A 16567-nucleotide genomic window follows, 5' to 3' on the forward strand; every position below is an offset into this window, starting at 1 on the left:
GACTATTTGTCAAGAGCCAAGAGTAAATGTTAGAGTTGCAATAATTTCTGTCCATGGCAAAATTCTGTTTGACCTGGATTGACAAGCATGAGAAGTCATCATCTCAATAAATACTTACAATTCCAAACTGTCAAGCATCTCAGTGAAAGACATGTGGTAACCATGGTGATAAAATAATGAAATAATTTCCTGAATCCACCAAGCATGTCTAGACTGATCATTTTGATTTACTTATAGGATCTCATTGTGGAGAAGGGGCTGATGTAGGGTGGGTGCAGAAGGAGGAAAAGAAGGGTCTTTTTGAAACAGCTGTAGATGTACAATTATGAGGGATGTTAGAGTAATTTTATTTTGTACTCATACAATTGTATGTGATGAAGTAAGGAACAGAAGGTATAATTTACTTTTATATACAAACATTCAGAATCTCAAATCCAAGCAGTCTGTGAGTCAAGCCACTGAGTGTTGTAAACATCTGTTGGATTGTAGTAATCTCAGCTAATATCTCATTACTTATAGTGGACTGAGGATAACAACTTTAAGGTAAATATGTCAAAGATAGTATGTTGTTTACTGCACCTGAATACTTTGTGCAGGATAACGGCAGCTTCATGAAGACATAGGATGATCCTAATGCGCAAATTCATTGTATGGAGTTCTTATTTCACACTTTTACTGTGGTATCCAAGTTACTTCAAGTGTGCAATTTATTCTTTGACGATAGATTGATCTATAGGTTTATTTGTGTGGACTGTGTTCTGACATTTTCTTATTTTGGTATCTCTTGCAACACATGAAGCTTTTGGCATGATTCTGCTGTGGATGCTTTCCCATTCAAGTCTTCCAGGCACACAGTGACCCTGAGCACATCATTTACCACTCACAGTACAGTGTGTCCTGAAGTCAATTAGACTAGCCTTCCAGCCTTTCTGCTAACAGACTCATCTCCAGAGTAAAGTGATGGATTCAGACTAACACAATATTGGATTGACCTTCTTTTGTCTGCCATGTCTCCCCCAGGGAACACTTCAAGATCAGCTGTAGTTCCTTGGTGATGAACTATGTTGTGTGGAGTTTCAATTTTGTTTTACATTTTTGTCTTGGAGCTGTAGTATTGTATATTGTTGAAGTTACAGGAGAACTAATACCATTGGCCAGCCTACCATCATTTCATATAAGTTTCAACTTCTGAAAGACTTTTCTACTGTATGAAGAAAAGGATTTCTTTGATTGTTACCACAAACTGGTTTAGATTTATTCCAGATTTTTCTGACTAATAAGTAAATAATGAAGAACAGCTATCTGGGAAATCCAGTCAGACACATTGTACAACATTGTATTCTAGACTTTGGAGGCCATGGATTTGAGTCAACAGCAGGACTTGTGTGTTTATATGCTGGAGAAAACAGAATTAAATGATGATGTGGCTCTTCATTTGCAAACATTGTAATTGTGGTGGTAATAAATTAGACGTTTTTATTTCCAAAAAGCTGTTTGCCTACTGTCATTAAATGGTAAAAGGTTCAAGATAGCCATTTGCAGGGAATTATGTCCTGTCTGTGTCCAAATCTCCATCTAATGCTCCGTAAGCGCCTTGCACTGTTGATGTCAGTACAAATAACACAAAGGTTACATGAGAAGGACTGAAGGCGTTGTCAGTGAAGGAAGCAAGTCAAGCGGACTCATAAAACAGTTGATGACGCAAGTACAGATTACAAGTCGATGAGATCTCACTTGCATGGTTTGATGGAATAATCTGTCTTTTAATAAAGATTATACAGGGAAGGGATGGAACACATGTAAAATATAACGTTGAATAATAATTGCACAGAATGTTGACTATGTACTAAAATTTTAATTTGCTTTACACAGGCTTTGAGAAATTTATCATTACCAGTTGAATTATATTTGAAATGTGCCCAGCATCACATTATGTACAGTGAATGAAGTATGACAGTTATCTATTGAGTGTGTAGACCATTTTGGTAATTTAAATGGATGCTTCATTTATGATGAATCGCTTCTGATGACACTGTTCATCCAGGGGGGATTTGGGATACTCTTTGTCCCAAGGCACCTGTCTGATCCAGACCTGATACTTTACACCAACATCATATAGCTGGCATATTGCTAAGTCTGTGTTACAATCACATCAAGCAAACAAATTGTGATACATGTAATTAGGTAATCAGTTTGTGTTGCCTTAGTGTTTGCACATGAATAAAATATCTGATAGATAATGTGAGAGTCAACCTGAGACGATCGGATTAATGTCCCTCGCATTTCTCCTTGCTATTTTTCTGGAAATGTTGTTGTATTATTCTTTGTTAAATAATTGATTGAGATAAGCATTCTTGTGGTGCTATTGAGATGTAAGTGATTCTTTTTGTTCCTGGTGGTCATCTCATTAGCAGTGTTGACTAGTGTCTTGCATGAGATAGGGAGGCAGTATGAAATGAATCTGATGGGATGATACCTCATGGTACTGTAGGATTCTACGAAAGGATTCACTTGTGTTAAAAAGTGATCATCATTGTAAGAAGTGCAGCAGCTCAATGTTACATTCTTAATTATACAGTATGACAGCCATGATTATGGTGATTGTTTCATCTTAACCTTTATGTTTGTAACCAAATGGGTTAATAGAAATATATTCTAATAGCCATAATTATCTTTGACCAGGAAAAGAACACATATGAACACATCAGTCAGATAGCTCTCTGAAAACTGCTGTTGGAGCACGATTTATGATGTGTAACTGTATATTAATGTATATGCTCTTCTGTGCTGTTAGTGATAGGTATTGATCTCCATCCTAGTGGGCTTACAGGCTGGACTGAGTGGGAGTACCTTACTGTAAAATGTATTTGGTGGGCAGGTGTAGTGTCTGGGTGTTCATCATGTGATAGGATGGACATTACTTCCAAGGTCAATTAACTGTTGTCAGGTTGTTGTGATATTTCTGGAATTGTCTGTCCTGGCATTAGACTAAAACATGTTGTTTCTAATCATCATTGACCTAGCGGTGGAGTTTTGGAATAAGAAGTTTAATCTCATATCCATGAATGAGTGCCGTATACTTCAGATTCTGAATAGTCCTGTAATGATATATTACCTGTGTTGGTTGAGAATGATGATACTATTCTGGAGAGCCAACATTTTCTATCTTGGGTTATGAAATGATGCTATGGATTATGTGAAAGCTTTTGTCATGTTTTTTAGCGTCATGGACATGGTTATTGAATTTCTGGTAATATAAAACAGAAAATGGGGGCTTTTGTTTGGATCTTGCATAAAGTGCTAGTTTAAGTTGCTCTAAGGAAATAAAACAATGTCAGCTATTTCCTTTTAGACTGTTTGCTTCCATGATGAGTCACTCTCCACCATCATGTGCATGTAAGACACTGAAAGGTTAAATATGAAAGAAAAAATATTTCTCTGTTGCTCCTTTGACAGTACTACAAGTCACATTATTTTTGTCCTTTGTCTAAAGGAATGATTCACAAATGAGAATAGTTTCATGCCTTGAGTCTGTTGCCACGTATACAAGTATTCAGGTTTTTACACAAAGTTGGCACAAGCTACCTGTGGTGCTGAAAATTGGGAAGCAGGTGTTTACTTGTTAGTTTATAGGAGCAGTACATTCTTAAAATCTCTCTTATTTCCCAGTTAGATTATATAAAAATACAATCTCAAAACCATATGTCTTATTGAACCCTGAAACTACTCACCAATGTGAACATTACTGCAGCTATATCAGTTTCCTGTATGTAGAGGAGATGCAGGTTACTATTGATCTTCAGCACGAAACAGTACTAACAGAATACAGTGATAATGCTCTGTTGATTGGTTAATGCATGTCATCTTATCTTAGCTGCATGGATAATTGTCCAGACTGGTATGTTTTTAGACCACTGCAGGGATCTACAGAATGCAAATTCCTGCGTCGTATATGCATAAAAATTGACAACAGATGCAACAAATAGATTAGTGTGTCCACAGGGATGCAGAAAAAGTCCAAATACTCTTTTAACAATGTTGATCAAGTAACAATAAGTTATCACTGAGTCTGCTGCTAGCCAGGGTATGATATCATTTACACTTGAATTATTGTGATGATCATGATACACAATACAATAACAGTAACTGAACTGCAACAGTATTATAACATAGTATTAATGATAATATTAAGTGTCTGGGACCCCAATTTTGTAGTCCCAGACCCCTAAAAAGTAATAGTGTGAGTCCCAAATACCCTCAAATACAGGATTCAACTGTCCAAATACTGGCAAATGCTCATTTGATTGTTTTTAACATACTTGTTTTGTATTGCAGGACACAGCAGGTCAGGAGAGATATAGAACAATAACAACAGCTTACTACCGTGGTGCTATGGGATTTATACTCATGTATGATGTCACCAATGAAGAGTCCTTTAATGCAGTACAAGATTGGTGAGTATTTTCACAGTACCGATGGCATAAATGTCATGACTGTCTCTGAACAGTTTGGCCTTACTGTCTGACATTATCACCTGTAGATTTTAATGATAATAAATGTAATTATCAGCAGGGCTTGCTTCACTCGTGTCAAGCATTTTTAAGTTACAGAATGTTTATGATATTATGTTAAAACAGACTATAATGCAGGTGGTGACCTTGTGGCTGTATGGTGTCAGACTGTATTATTGCCATCTGAAATTGATCTATGCAGTGCAGTATCATACATTGTCAGACCAGTTACATAATTATGATCATGTTTGGCATATTTGACATCCAAATATAGGGGACTCCTTTACATTAGCTCTCTACTTCAGAGCTGTTACCCTGAGAATTCAAAAATTAAAAAATGAAATGACTCTTCTTTTGGTTTTCACAGAAAAAGATGGTGACATTGTGTCATCATCATGTTACTGAACTGGAAATATTTATACAAAGCGAATGTCCCAAAGGAAGAATTTCAGTCCAGTCTACTTTAACACTCAAAGTGTGATCGGTAGAACTAAAACAGGCAGTGTGTATTATTTGCATATTATTAGAGAACTTTTTCCCAGGTGACTTAAACAGTCTTGAACTAGAACTATTGTAATTTGTAAACCTACATGCATCGAAGCACATGTGTCACCATTTGCACTATACTAAGCCGGACTGTTCCTAAGCCTGCTGTCAAACCGAACATCTGTGTCTAGGAACTGATCACAATAAATACAAACTGAAAACCTTGTATAGCTTCCATTATCTGATAATAGAGATAGAGACCATTACCTTATTAAACTCATGTCAGAAATAACGTATTTCCATGTATGAATATTGTGCTCATTCTTGCCAGACCAGCAATCAATTTCTGTTGTATTTTATGTTTTGAGAGTGTCGGTATACTATCATAAGTAACATGAGTTTGATATTCACAGTAATGAGGAAGTATGTGGATTTGGAGAATTTGTTTGTAAATAATATACTGGCCACATATATTGATTTATAATTTTATCTGCCTGGAAGTAAGTTTATGATTCTCAATACAATAGATGTATTAAGAACCAGGACCTTGTTCACAAAGCGATTGTAACCCTTAGGTGATCATAACTCCCATATTTAAACATATACTTACGACAGTCCTAGCGCTACAATCGTTCTGTGAAAACAGCCCCAGGTATCTGTGATATGTGTTGTGAATGCATGTGGAGATAGAGTGAGTCTCAAGTAAAACATTACCATGTAACACTGCTGCAGGTCTTTTATTTTCAAGACTAGTGTAGAATATCTGTATTGATGTCATAATGCATGCTACTCTTTCATCATATCTTCTAGTTTTATGGTTCAGTTGATTGTGTAGATTTTTGTTTTGTTTTATTGTGTTTCCATCACATTCTTGCCAACTGAAGAATTTCTTCAAATATGTTTGGGATGTCTAAGCTGAAAAGTGTGGTCACATATGTATGTGTAATTGTAATTTCATATCCTACTTTGACAATGGAAATATTAAATTCTGACTAATTAGTTAGGGTTTTGATATCACAATGATTCATTTGGAAAGAAACAGCCGATTTGACAGGTGAATACATTTTTGAAGGACACAAAATGGAAATCAACCAGCAGAGTAAAGTTATGAGGTTTGGCCCAACAGAAAGTTTGAAAATTGAAACTTCTACATCACCAACTATGATGTCCTACCTTTGCAATTTAATGGTAATGCCCTCATTGTTTGGAAGGGATTTTACTTGTCCCAGTCTCGATAGTTTGGTTTAGGTTGAATGTTTCTGAAACTATGCAGAAATACACACATTCACCACACACAACACAACACAACACAACACAACACAACAGAGTAAACTAGTGTCGTGGGTAAAATTTGAATTTCAGCAATTTATACCTGAAGGACAGGTAGCATTTCCTGCTTTTGGGAACATTGATATTAATTTATAACCTGAATAAACAATCAGCAGTGATTGTGACTATTGTGAGACATGAATAATATAGATATTTCTTCAGTTGACTCTGTACTTCTATGTTCAGTTGTCCTTTTTGTTTCCTGCATGCCCGGTCTGTCTCAATTCACAGGTGCACACAAATCAAGACACATGCATGGAGTAATGCTTGTGTATTACTAGTAGGTAACAAATGTGATGCTGAGGAGTCCCGTGTTGTGGATAGTAAGGAAGGGGAGGACTTATCCAAAGACCTAGGTAGGATTCCATTCCTGTCGCCTAGCTTCTGGGTTTGGGTTTGTGTTCTGTTTTTGTTTTGTTTGCTTTTCCTTTGTTTCACTTATCTCTTAATGTGACATTTGGAAGCGCAGCAATGTCATGTTGAGATTTAGCCAGACCTGAAGCATCATCTCTGTAACTCAAAAGGTCAAGGGCATTGATCACATTCTGAACCAATCATATTGTCTGCTGTGTAACCACTTATTTAGCTAATGCTCATCTGGAGTACATTAGAAAACACAAGTTCCAAGCCAGGAGGCAAAGTTGATCAGTGAACCTGTCAAAGACATCAGAAATGTAAATGTCATGTCATTTTGGATCATCATGCTGAATTGTTTCTGTTGGCTATATGGAAAAATTGCTAGTTCCTAAGTGCCCAAAGAATTTGATTGTACATGAGATTTTGCTTCCTCCCAATGCTTTGTGGGTATCTGGGTGAGGTAGGTACCGTCCTAGTGCCCCAGTGTAGACACTGCTCGCTGTGTCCGCAGGGCATCTTAACTCAGTATCTCCCCCATTTTCCAGGTGTACTCAAATCAAGATGTACTCTTGGGATAACAGTCAGGTAATTTTAGTTGGTAACAAATGTGACCAAGAGGACCAGCGTGTTGTCTCCGAGGAGAGAGGCCGTCAGCTAGCAGATAACCTAGGTATGTTTTAACGCAGACAAATTTCTTGCTTTCTTCCAGGTGCACCCAGATCAAGACATATTCCTGGGACAATGCTCAGGTTGTTTTAGTTGGAAACAAGTGTGACTTGGAGGATGAACGGGTGGTTTCAACTGAGAGGGGAAAACAGCTAGCAGACCAATTAGGTACCTCAGAGCATGACTTGTGCATATTGTAGCGTTTCATCACTCCATGTTGCAGTCATCCATGCCTACAGGCATGACACTTTGTTTTGTAGAGTACTTCATGTAGCATAATTGCACTGTGTCAGTATTGTAGTGACTGTGAAATTATACATTCCATAACCAGTGTAAGCTGTGTGAGTGTTTTAGTTTAGATGCATCATAATATAGTGTTTGGTTTCAGTCACACTAAACAAGCATGTCCTTGCATTTGTCTTCAGCTGTGTACATGTTGTATTGTATTATCTTTGCTAAGATACTTGACATCTGTACCCAATGTTTAGCGTATTCATTGGAATGAAGATTGGGTGGTCATAATGTCTTCCCCAGTGGATTGTTGTTTTAACATCTGGGCCAGCCATTGGGAAGTGAGTGAGTGAACACTATCAAGTGCCACATTCAGCAATCTGCTATGATGATGGCATTCTGACTATAGTGAGTCAGGACCACAGATATGTTTTACAGGGCATTGAAAATATTGTTTAGTCTGGCATGCAACATTTCTTTGATTAATTTACATTAGGCAAGCTCTGCTTGTATGACACTGCATATTACTGCTAAACAAAGTCAGTACTTCCTCTTAGTATACATGGGACCCAGTGCCAAGGTATAGAATTTGTCATCACATCATAAAAATCTTTCAACAGATGTCTTCTTTTTCATCGGCAGATCATCAGTTTGGTGGATAAAGTCATTAGTCATAAGTTTAATGGAAACTGATTAAATCTAGAATGAAGTTTGGAAGTGCTTGAGAACCCAGTTAAACAAAGCATGCAAAATATGACACACATGAAAATGGCCAGCTGTTCACTCAAATAGTTATTTGTTAACTTCTCAACTTTTCAAATTTTCAGTCCTTTTGATACACTGAATAAAAAGAAGGCCCTGTGAATCTTGCCCAAGCTCATGATATGTTTTAGTGCTTTTTTTTTAGGTTTTTTTTTTAGTCTTGTCCCCTTGAGTTTAATAAAGAGCATTTATCTTTGCAAGGGATTTGTTTCCATCAGTGTCCATAACACATAGTATATTGAAGGTAAGCAATTATTGAAGAATTTACACCATGTGTGACACTTCATGCAAGAGGCCATCATTATTAGTAAAACTGTGTCAATAGTCATTTGTTTGACGTTTTTCAGAGGAGAGTAAAGGCAAATGAACACATTATTTAATGGGTATAAAATAGCCAACCAGAGTAATGCAATATGGGTAACATGATTATTCAGGGATGGAGGACCAGTTTATACATGAATATGAACAGTGCCAGCCTAAATACTACATCATGTGTGTGTATTTTGTATTCATATCTCACATTTGACAAGTGTCCTTGAAGCTTTGCACACTTCTAAGATACTAATAGTGTGGTAGCAGCATAAGCTGGATTGAAAAGATATGGTTGTTTATGAAGCAGCCTGCTAGTCACTGTCATGAGTGGATGTCAACACAGTCATGTCTACAAAACAAATGTCTCTTATATTAATGTTTGCTGTAATGGATTATGCACAATACTAACCAACTAGATGTTGCCTATATATCTGCTTGTTTGTCCCAGTGTTCCCTGTCGCTGCCTGTGCTCACACTAACCTTTGATCCAACAAACATTGTGTCTACCTTATGATTAATCATGTTACTATTGTCATCTGTAATTTCCACCCACTGTGCAACATTGTTCCAACATTGTCCTTCTTCTGTTCCAGGTTTTCAGTGTATTATTATGTAGATGATACATTATGAATGTGAATTGTTAGTTCATTGATAGGACAAATCATAGTTTTCAACTGAGGTGAAGTAAAGTTGTTGGCGATAAGTGAAATGATAGCATTTTAATGATTATTGGACAGTAATTCTGGACTTCAATATTCGTTCAAACATGCTTGGAATAATTCTAAAGTATTTCAAATTCAATTTATATCAGCTAGCTTGATGGAAACTGCTCATGTTATAATCTCTCTCTCTTTCTCTCTCTCTCACACACACACATGCGTACGTGTGTTGGTAACAAATATTATGTGTCTGTGATATCTACGAGCATCATATAGCACTGTTTCTTAATGGTTGTGCATACTGTCAGAGCATTGGTCAGATTAACATGACATGAAAGGACTAATGCTTTGCTCCTCAGCATTTCCTCAGTTCCTCAAGTGTATTGCTGACCTTTGAGATTGTTTTCCATCTTATATATTCTCACCCTGTGAAGAATATTCCATAAAATATTTATTGTATTTCCAATATCAGAAGTGGATATGATGCCTGCATTGTCAGTTCAATTATTGACATTGAAAATTTATAAAAAAAAGTTCTTTTGGAAGGGCATATCATGTAACTGTGAGTCTGCTTCAGCTTGTGGGAAATATGTTTTGTGAAATAAACCACTTCCTGTTACACTACTTCTTTGTTTCAGGCTTGGAATTTTTTGAGACATCAGCAAAAGAAAACATCAATGTGAAAGCTGTATTCGAGCGACTGGTTGACATTATCTGTGACAAGATGTCGGAGAGCCTCGATTCTGATCCCACTCTCGCCAACAGCCAGACGAAGGCTACCAGGCTGACAGAGAACCCAAACCCACAAGGCAGTGGCTGCCAGTGCTGATCAGCGACACCTACTAACAAATGGTTGTATCAAGGGGAATAACACAAGTCTCACATCTGGCTTGTAGTGGTTTTAGACTGCTGATTGATGCATTCATCTTTCTAGAAATTCTGTGACTATTATGGGAGATATATAAATCAGAGTGAAAAGGACAAGACTGTCCTGGATTTTGTATACAAGGAATGGTTGGAAATCTATACCTCCTTTGAGGATTTATACCTGGTTTGGGCATACTTTAGTTTAATGCTTTCTATTCCATTTTGAACTCATTGGGAGTAGGGACTTAATATTCACATTTTCCCCTTTGATACAGTTATTTGGTAAGCAAACCAACTTGCCCGACAATAACATACTTGGGTCACTGTCATTTCAGACAAGTCCAGCAAAGAGGAATCAAGATATTCACTTATACTATTCAGTCCTGTAGAGAATGTCTGTTGATCAATACTTTAATATCTGCAATTCCATATATTTAGACAACTCAAGTAGGACATCTTCTGTTTTCATTGTTAACATAGCTGGATATGGGACCAAGTATTCTGACCAGGACTGTCCGAGTGTTTATTGCTCATACTTAGTCTTTAGGAAACTATTGTATACACCAGCAAAATGAGAATTATTGTGGCAAGTCCAGCTCACACCCACTGTTCAGACAAACAGGTATTAACAAATGAAGACATCTTTTGTGATCAGTTTGTCTGTAAGTAGCCAGAGTGGCGGACCTATTAGACTGATTTAGTGTAGAATCTCAGGAACGGTCAGCAAGAAAGACGACGTCAGGGATGTAACATCATGCCAAAATAGCGTGAATGTAACATTGTTTCATGCTTTTATGCTGTTGTAATCCATTAAAATGTTTTTGCTTTACAGCACATTCTGCTAATTCCTATTTAGCTGTATGTATATAAAGCAGGCTCAAATTTTCATGTGGCAGGATGATCCCGTACCGTTTTTCTTGCCGATTGTTATCTAGAAAAGTGTACTGCAAATAGAAATCCACATTTATATTATGACTTTTATGTGATTGATCTACCAGTTCTTTTTTATAATGAAGATATTTATTTCTACTTTGGCATATGTGCCAATATTTATATTTGGTTTGGGTAATACTTGAAGTTTTGTTATTTGTTCATTTTGTTCTACTCTGGAGGATCCTTAATATCAACATACAAATGGAATGACACTGAATGATCTTCTGTCTCATCTGTCTTCAGTTTCAACAGTCGAGCACATTCTCAATCTCTCATCAACAGATTGTACATTCCCTCAGTTCTCGGACATTCCATTCCTGGTTTCTGTAATCTGTGGTGAAATGGGATGACTTTCATTGTAGAATATCTTGACATGTGATATTTATCAGCCACAATGATCTGGAGTATAATTGTAATATGCAACATGAGGGGTTACACATGTAAACCCTTGTTGTTATGAATGGTGAGTTGCCATGGTAACCAAACCTTGTGTAGTGTTGTGTGTAAGGATTTCTCAGGTGTAAGGTTTAGCTATGGACAAAGTTTCAGCATACTGAAAATTATAATATGGTATCACTTTTCTGATGACGCCTTCTCCAATGCAATTGTGACATTTCTGATGCAGAAATGATGTTATGATAATTATGTTGACAGCAGAAGTTTCACCTCCTGATGAGAATCATGGTAAACTGGGGGGAAAATTGAGGTCCATGCTAATTATTGTTTCAGTAATTTTGTTAAGATTTCTAAAATGTAACAGTGTTTGTCATAGCCTGGTTGACAGAGGTATCACAATTTACTAAAATGACAACTCTCTTATCCCTTTCATTGCATTACTAACCATAAGGACCAGTTTCTAAGTCGGTCTTGATAAATTTGTGTATAGTGTAGAAACTTTGTGAGACATTAACTCTTGTTGTTGTAAAGGTTACTTAAATATACATCTGTTAGAAATGTTGGAGAGCACATTGTTGATATACCTAGTCATCAGCAGCATGCCATTACCAACTCTGTCACCATGGCAGCCTACTGTATCTCATGGCAACTGTTGCCTTGGTGTGAGAGTAGGCTGTTGTTTCTGAGAGCATTTTATCTGTACATAGCTGTAGCTTATTGTTGCTGGATGTGCAGTGTGTCCCACTGCCTGAATGAGTCTGTCTACCTGTCTGTTTAGTTTACGATGAGTAGACAACATGGTGATGACAATTCCCCATATTTGCGACAAAGCAGCAACACGCTTATTTGGCCAAAGTTTTACCAGACTTATGAAAGGCATACACAACCAGCTTACCCTTTGAAACCACAGAATCCTTGGATTCAATGTGCAGTGATTCTGTTAAATCTTTAGTCTTACTAATTCATATATATAATTTTTTCCAAGGCTAATTTTCCCTTGATGGAGGAGGTATACTCATTATATCAAAGACATAAAATCTACTAAACAATTTTGCTGTTTTGTCATTGTATGTGGAATGGTTGTTAAGTACAAGATTTGTGTATTAAACAATCACTTTGATGTGCAATCATTCTGACTTAATATCTCAAGGAGCTTGACTGCCCCCCAACATGTGCAATCTCCTGCTGTGTTGAGTTAGCTATGTATCTGCTCAGTGTTAGGTTCTTCTCAGCATGCAGTACTGCAGTCTATCAGTTGGTGGATGTACATGTGGATTCCCTACAATCATAATACTTGTTTTACCCTTGTAATAATAAGCTTTTTGTGAGAGACAAACATATATGCTGTGATTTTCTTGTTAATTGTTAAAATCTGTAGACTTTTATTTGTCATTTGTAGTATCATAATGATTTCTGTACATGTGTATGATACAAGAACCACTCTAGACTTGTCTAGCTCTCCTTCAGTCATTGCCAGCAATAATGCCCTCAATCTACAGTAGCCGCTGCATGTTGGCATTGCAGGCTCATTGCATCATGTATTCAACACCTACAGCGTCACATCACCCAGTGTTGTTACAGAGACAGAACATGGTTGAAATGTTTATCATGTGATTAATGTTGAATGTACAAGACAGTTAAAAAAATGTTTGAAGATATTAATCAGATAAATACCCAGACTCCCATGTGAGCATAGGAAACACTTCCACTTACTGGCATGAATAACTGAACATTTTAAGCATTTTCTCTCATATTATACCTACATAACCATCATGCTTTGCGTTCCTAGGAACACATGTGATCCTCTGGGTATGATGGGTGATGTGATGGCTACACTGGACAGGATCCTGTGGAGGGGGACCTTGAGGGGGCTAGTAGACTAGGCACTCCATGGAGGCACTCCCCCACAGCATCAGTCTTCATTTTGTATCATCTGTTGGTCTCTCTGATGAAGCTAGTCTAGTAACTCCACAGTAGCAACTGTCCACTGTCAGTTATAGCTGCAAGTACAAATAAAGTCATTAACATCATCTATTGTTAATGTTGTCTTTTACTGACAACAATTTATAGTTGTTGAAAGTCTCAGTCAGTAATATTGGAGATATGTGATTGTCATCATGTGCTATGACAGACTGTTGGTCACTGACGACATGCTGCCAATCAAGTCACCAAGTCTCACCATGATCCTGTCCTGTTAGTCATTTCTTGTGACAGACATAGGCAGTCAACTACCTTCACACCAGGAATACCCACAGATGTATAGGAATTCAGAGATGGCAGAAAGTTCTAATGTCTCTCTGCCTTGTCCTAACTAGTCTCTCTGACTCCTAACTAGTCTTTGAAGTGATGATGCTCAGCTGTTTCTCACATCCATACTATAAAATTGACTACAATATTCTCCATTATGACATTTCACTTGTAATAAGTAGCAGGTTATCAAATTCAAGTACACAAAACAAAGTCTTAGAACTAAGATCTCACCTAGTCATCAAGTTAAAATGTTTGACACAGTCATACAGTTTCAATCTGTATTTTAAGGATTGATTGAGGGGCAGGTATAACAACATTACCACCATCAGCTGGGAGAACTTGACTCTGTCCTTGACGGGATTTGACCAAGAAGAATGTCAACCTTACATTATAATCCATCACACAAACATGCTTACACAACAACCATGCTCAGAAATTAATGGAAATTTAACATTTTAGCACTCAAAAACAAAAACGGTATCGATTACAATTCTTTATGCCATGTATTGATAAGAAATATCATTGAAACCAAATCATATATACTGTATCTTGAATTCCTCCACACACACATTCTCATTATGTGATCGTTGGGATACATCAGAAATCAATGTATGAAGCAACTTTTCAATGGCAGCTATTGTTCACAGGATGTTGTCAACACCACCTGTCGCAAGGCAGACTTTGCAGAATTTACAGCTGACATTCACAGGACATAGTTTTTAATGCTTGCCTACATCACACTAATTTGCACTTGATTGTGGTCACACCCACTCGTGTGATCAATGACCTTTGTTGACACTTGAGAAAGTGTGCTATATTCCACCTTACACCAACACAAGTAATTTGATTGGTGGATACAGATCATGAGGCTATTGCTGGACCCAGGTAGAGCAGCTGTGTCAAGCATTAAATGATAATGTTCAGATGGAATTTGTGCATCCCACACCTGTGAAATGTCATTCTGACTGAGTACAAATCCCCCAATGACTCGGGATTTTGTTCAGATTTTGTGATTGCAAACATTATTGCATTCTTGAACCAGATTGAGGTTGTGTTTACATGACTTCTACCTGTACTGTATGAATTTGTGTATCAATATATATTAGTCACATAATCAGGAAAATATAAACATTCTTTGATGTTGCCATCATGGCCAACTGGTCCTTCTGTTCTCACAACTGAAGGGAACAAAACTTGCACATATATTGATTTCATTTATGTGATATATTGATAAAAAGTATGTGTATATGATAACTGCAAAAGCTGGCCTTTAAAACAGAACCATCTATCTTGGGATAACTGAGGCAGATGGCAAATTCAAAAGTTTACACAATCTAAACACAGATATGGTGCAGTGTACCTTCTGACTATTGACATATCAACTTGACACTTCCAGTGTTTTGGTACAGATATATATAATTAGATGGATGTTTATACACATCTATGGTTCCATGGTTCACTTTCCATGGGAAACCACATGCAGAAACATGTGTTCACATTTGTCTCCAGTGTATAATAACTGAAGAAACATGGCAACTGTTTTCAAATTTTGTCAGAATGTTCATTTTTATTGCACATACTGACCTGTTCACATAATGGTGTGAAGGTTGAATCAAGTTACATTTTCACAATTGTGCCAAAGAATTTACACGAAAAATGTATGATTGTTAGACCTTATAAAGGCTTATAAATATTTCTACAGATTGTTTACAAACAGTATTGAAATCCTTTGTCTGACACTAAAGCTGGGAACACACACAGATCCTGTTGTGTCAGAAACAACAGCTGAAGGAGTGTCTTGGAGGTCAAACTTGATGTCAAATTAAAATATGCCTTAAATCATGAAATACATGTATATGCTTGTCTCAAAATCTCACTGTTGCTCTGTATTACATGTAATTCACAAACTGAAATTCTAAGCTCGGAATTCCTCATGAATGTGAGCTTTAAGCAAGTTATAGATGCTACAGTAGGTCATAGTAATAACAGATAAAAACAGAAAGTGAATGGGAGGCAGAGCTTCTAGCTTGAGCGACTCCTACAACCCAAGAACATGTCTGACGAAGATGTCGACCATTGACCTCAGCTGTCCCTTTGAGTTGTGCTTGACATGCTGAAGGATGAAAGATACTTTGCTTCAACAAGTGAAGTAAGGTTACTCCCACACGTTCAAACCTTAGAGACTGTCACTGAGAACACCGCTATTGAGACAAAATCAGGGAAACAGCAAGCTAAGCTTACTGACTTTTTCACGTCTTAAATTACATACATGTATGCTTGTGTTTTATTATTTCATGTTATCTTTATTGATGAATTATTTAAAGAATATCAATACTATCAACACATGCTCAGTTTATTTTATGGCACACAGAATATCATTCTAAAGTTGAAAAGAGAAAAGTTTGCTAAACCGGCACGCTTGCTATACTGGAATGTTTTGCCGGTCCCAGTGCATGCTGGTTTAGAGGGTTTCCACTGTACATTATAAAAGACTAGGTATTAAAGGGAAATGTCAACACTTGTGAGTCTGTGTACAGATTGGGTTTCATCCATAGTAGATAGTGGAGAGGCGAGTTTTCAGCTGTAATTTAAAATTGTCAAAGGATAAAAGACACATCTACATGATATGCAGAGGCAGTATACCAAATCTGGTGAAGATTGCTGAAGTAGTTTTAGAGGTATGTTCTGGATATCATGGGAACACCAGTGACAATGGAAACTCCATGGTGGGAGACACAACAAGGTACTGAAGACGTATCCTGCTCTGGAATCCCAACACAGACCTCTGACTGAAGTTGTTTAAACTAC

The 16567-nt window shown here is 37.1% G+C and overlaps 1 protein-coding gene across 9 annotated transcripts in view; it reads left to right on the plus strand.

Moving 5' to 3' along the window:
- The window catches only part of LOC137290411 (ras-related protein Rab-3), a 60065-nt gene extending 46526 nt beyond the window's left edge, over nucleotides 1-13539 (plus strand). For 5 of the 9 annotated variants that reach the window (XM_067821328.1, XM_067821325.1, XM_067821331.1 and 2 more), the window contains 3 exons: nucleotides 4336-4454; nucleotides 7393-7517; nucleotides 9952-13539. In XM_067821328.1, the coding sequence (XP_067677429.1) occupies nucleotides 4336-4454; nucleotides 7393-7517; nucleotides 9952-10142 (435 nt within the window). In that variant the 3' untranslated portion in view covers nucleotides 10143-13539. Of the gene's footprint in view, nucleotides 1-4335; nucleotides 4455-6557; nucleotides 6683-7228; nucleotides 7354-7392; nucleotides 7518-9951 lie in introns of all 9 variants that reach the window. The other 4 variants (XM_067821327.1, XM_067821332.1, XM_067821333.1 and 1 more) reach the window with 2 other exon arrangements.
- The last annotated feature ends 3028 nt before the right edge of the window (nucleotides 13540-16567 follow it).

The sequence above is a fragment of the Haliotis asinina genome, chromosome 7 (genome assembly GCF_037392515.1).
Source record: "Haliotis asinina isolate JCU_RB_2024 chromosome 7, JCU_Hal_asi_v2, whole genome shotgun sequence".
NCBI classification, from domain to species: domain Eukaryota; kingdom Metazoa; phylum Mollusca; class Gastropoda; order Lepetellida; family Haliotidae; genus Haliotis; species Haliotis asinina.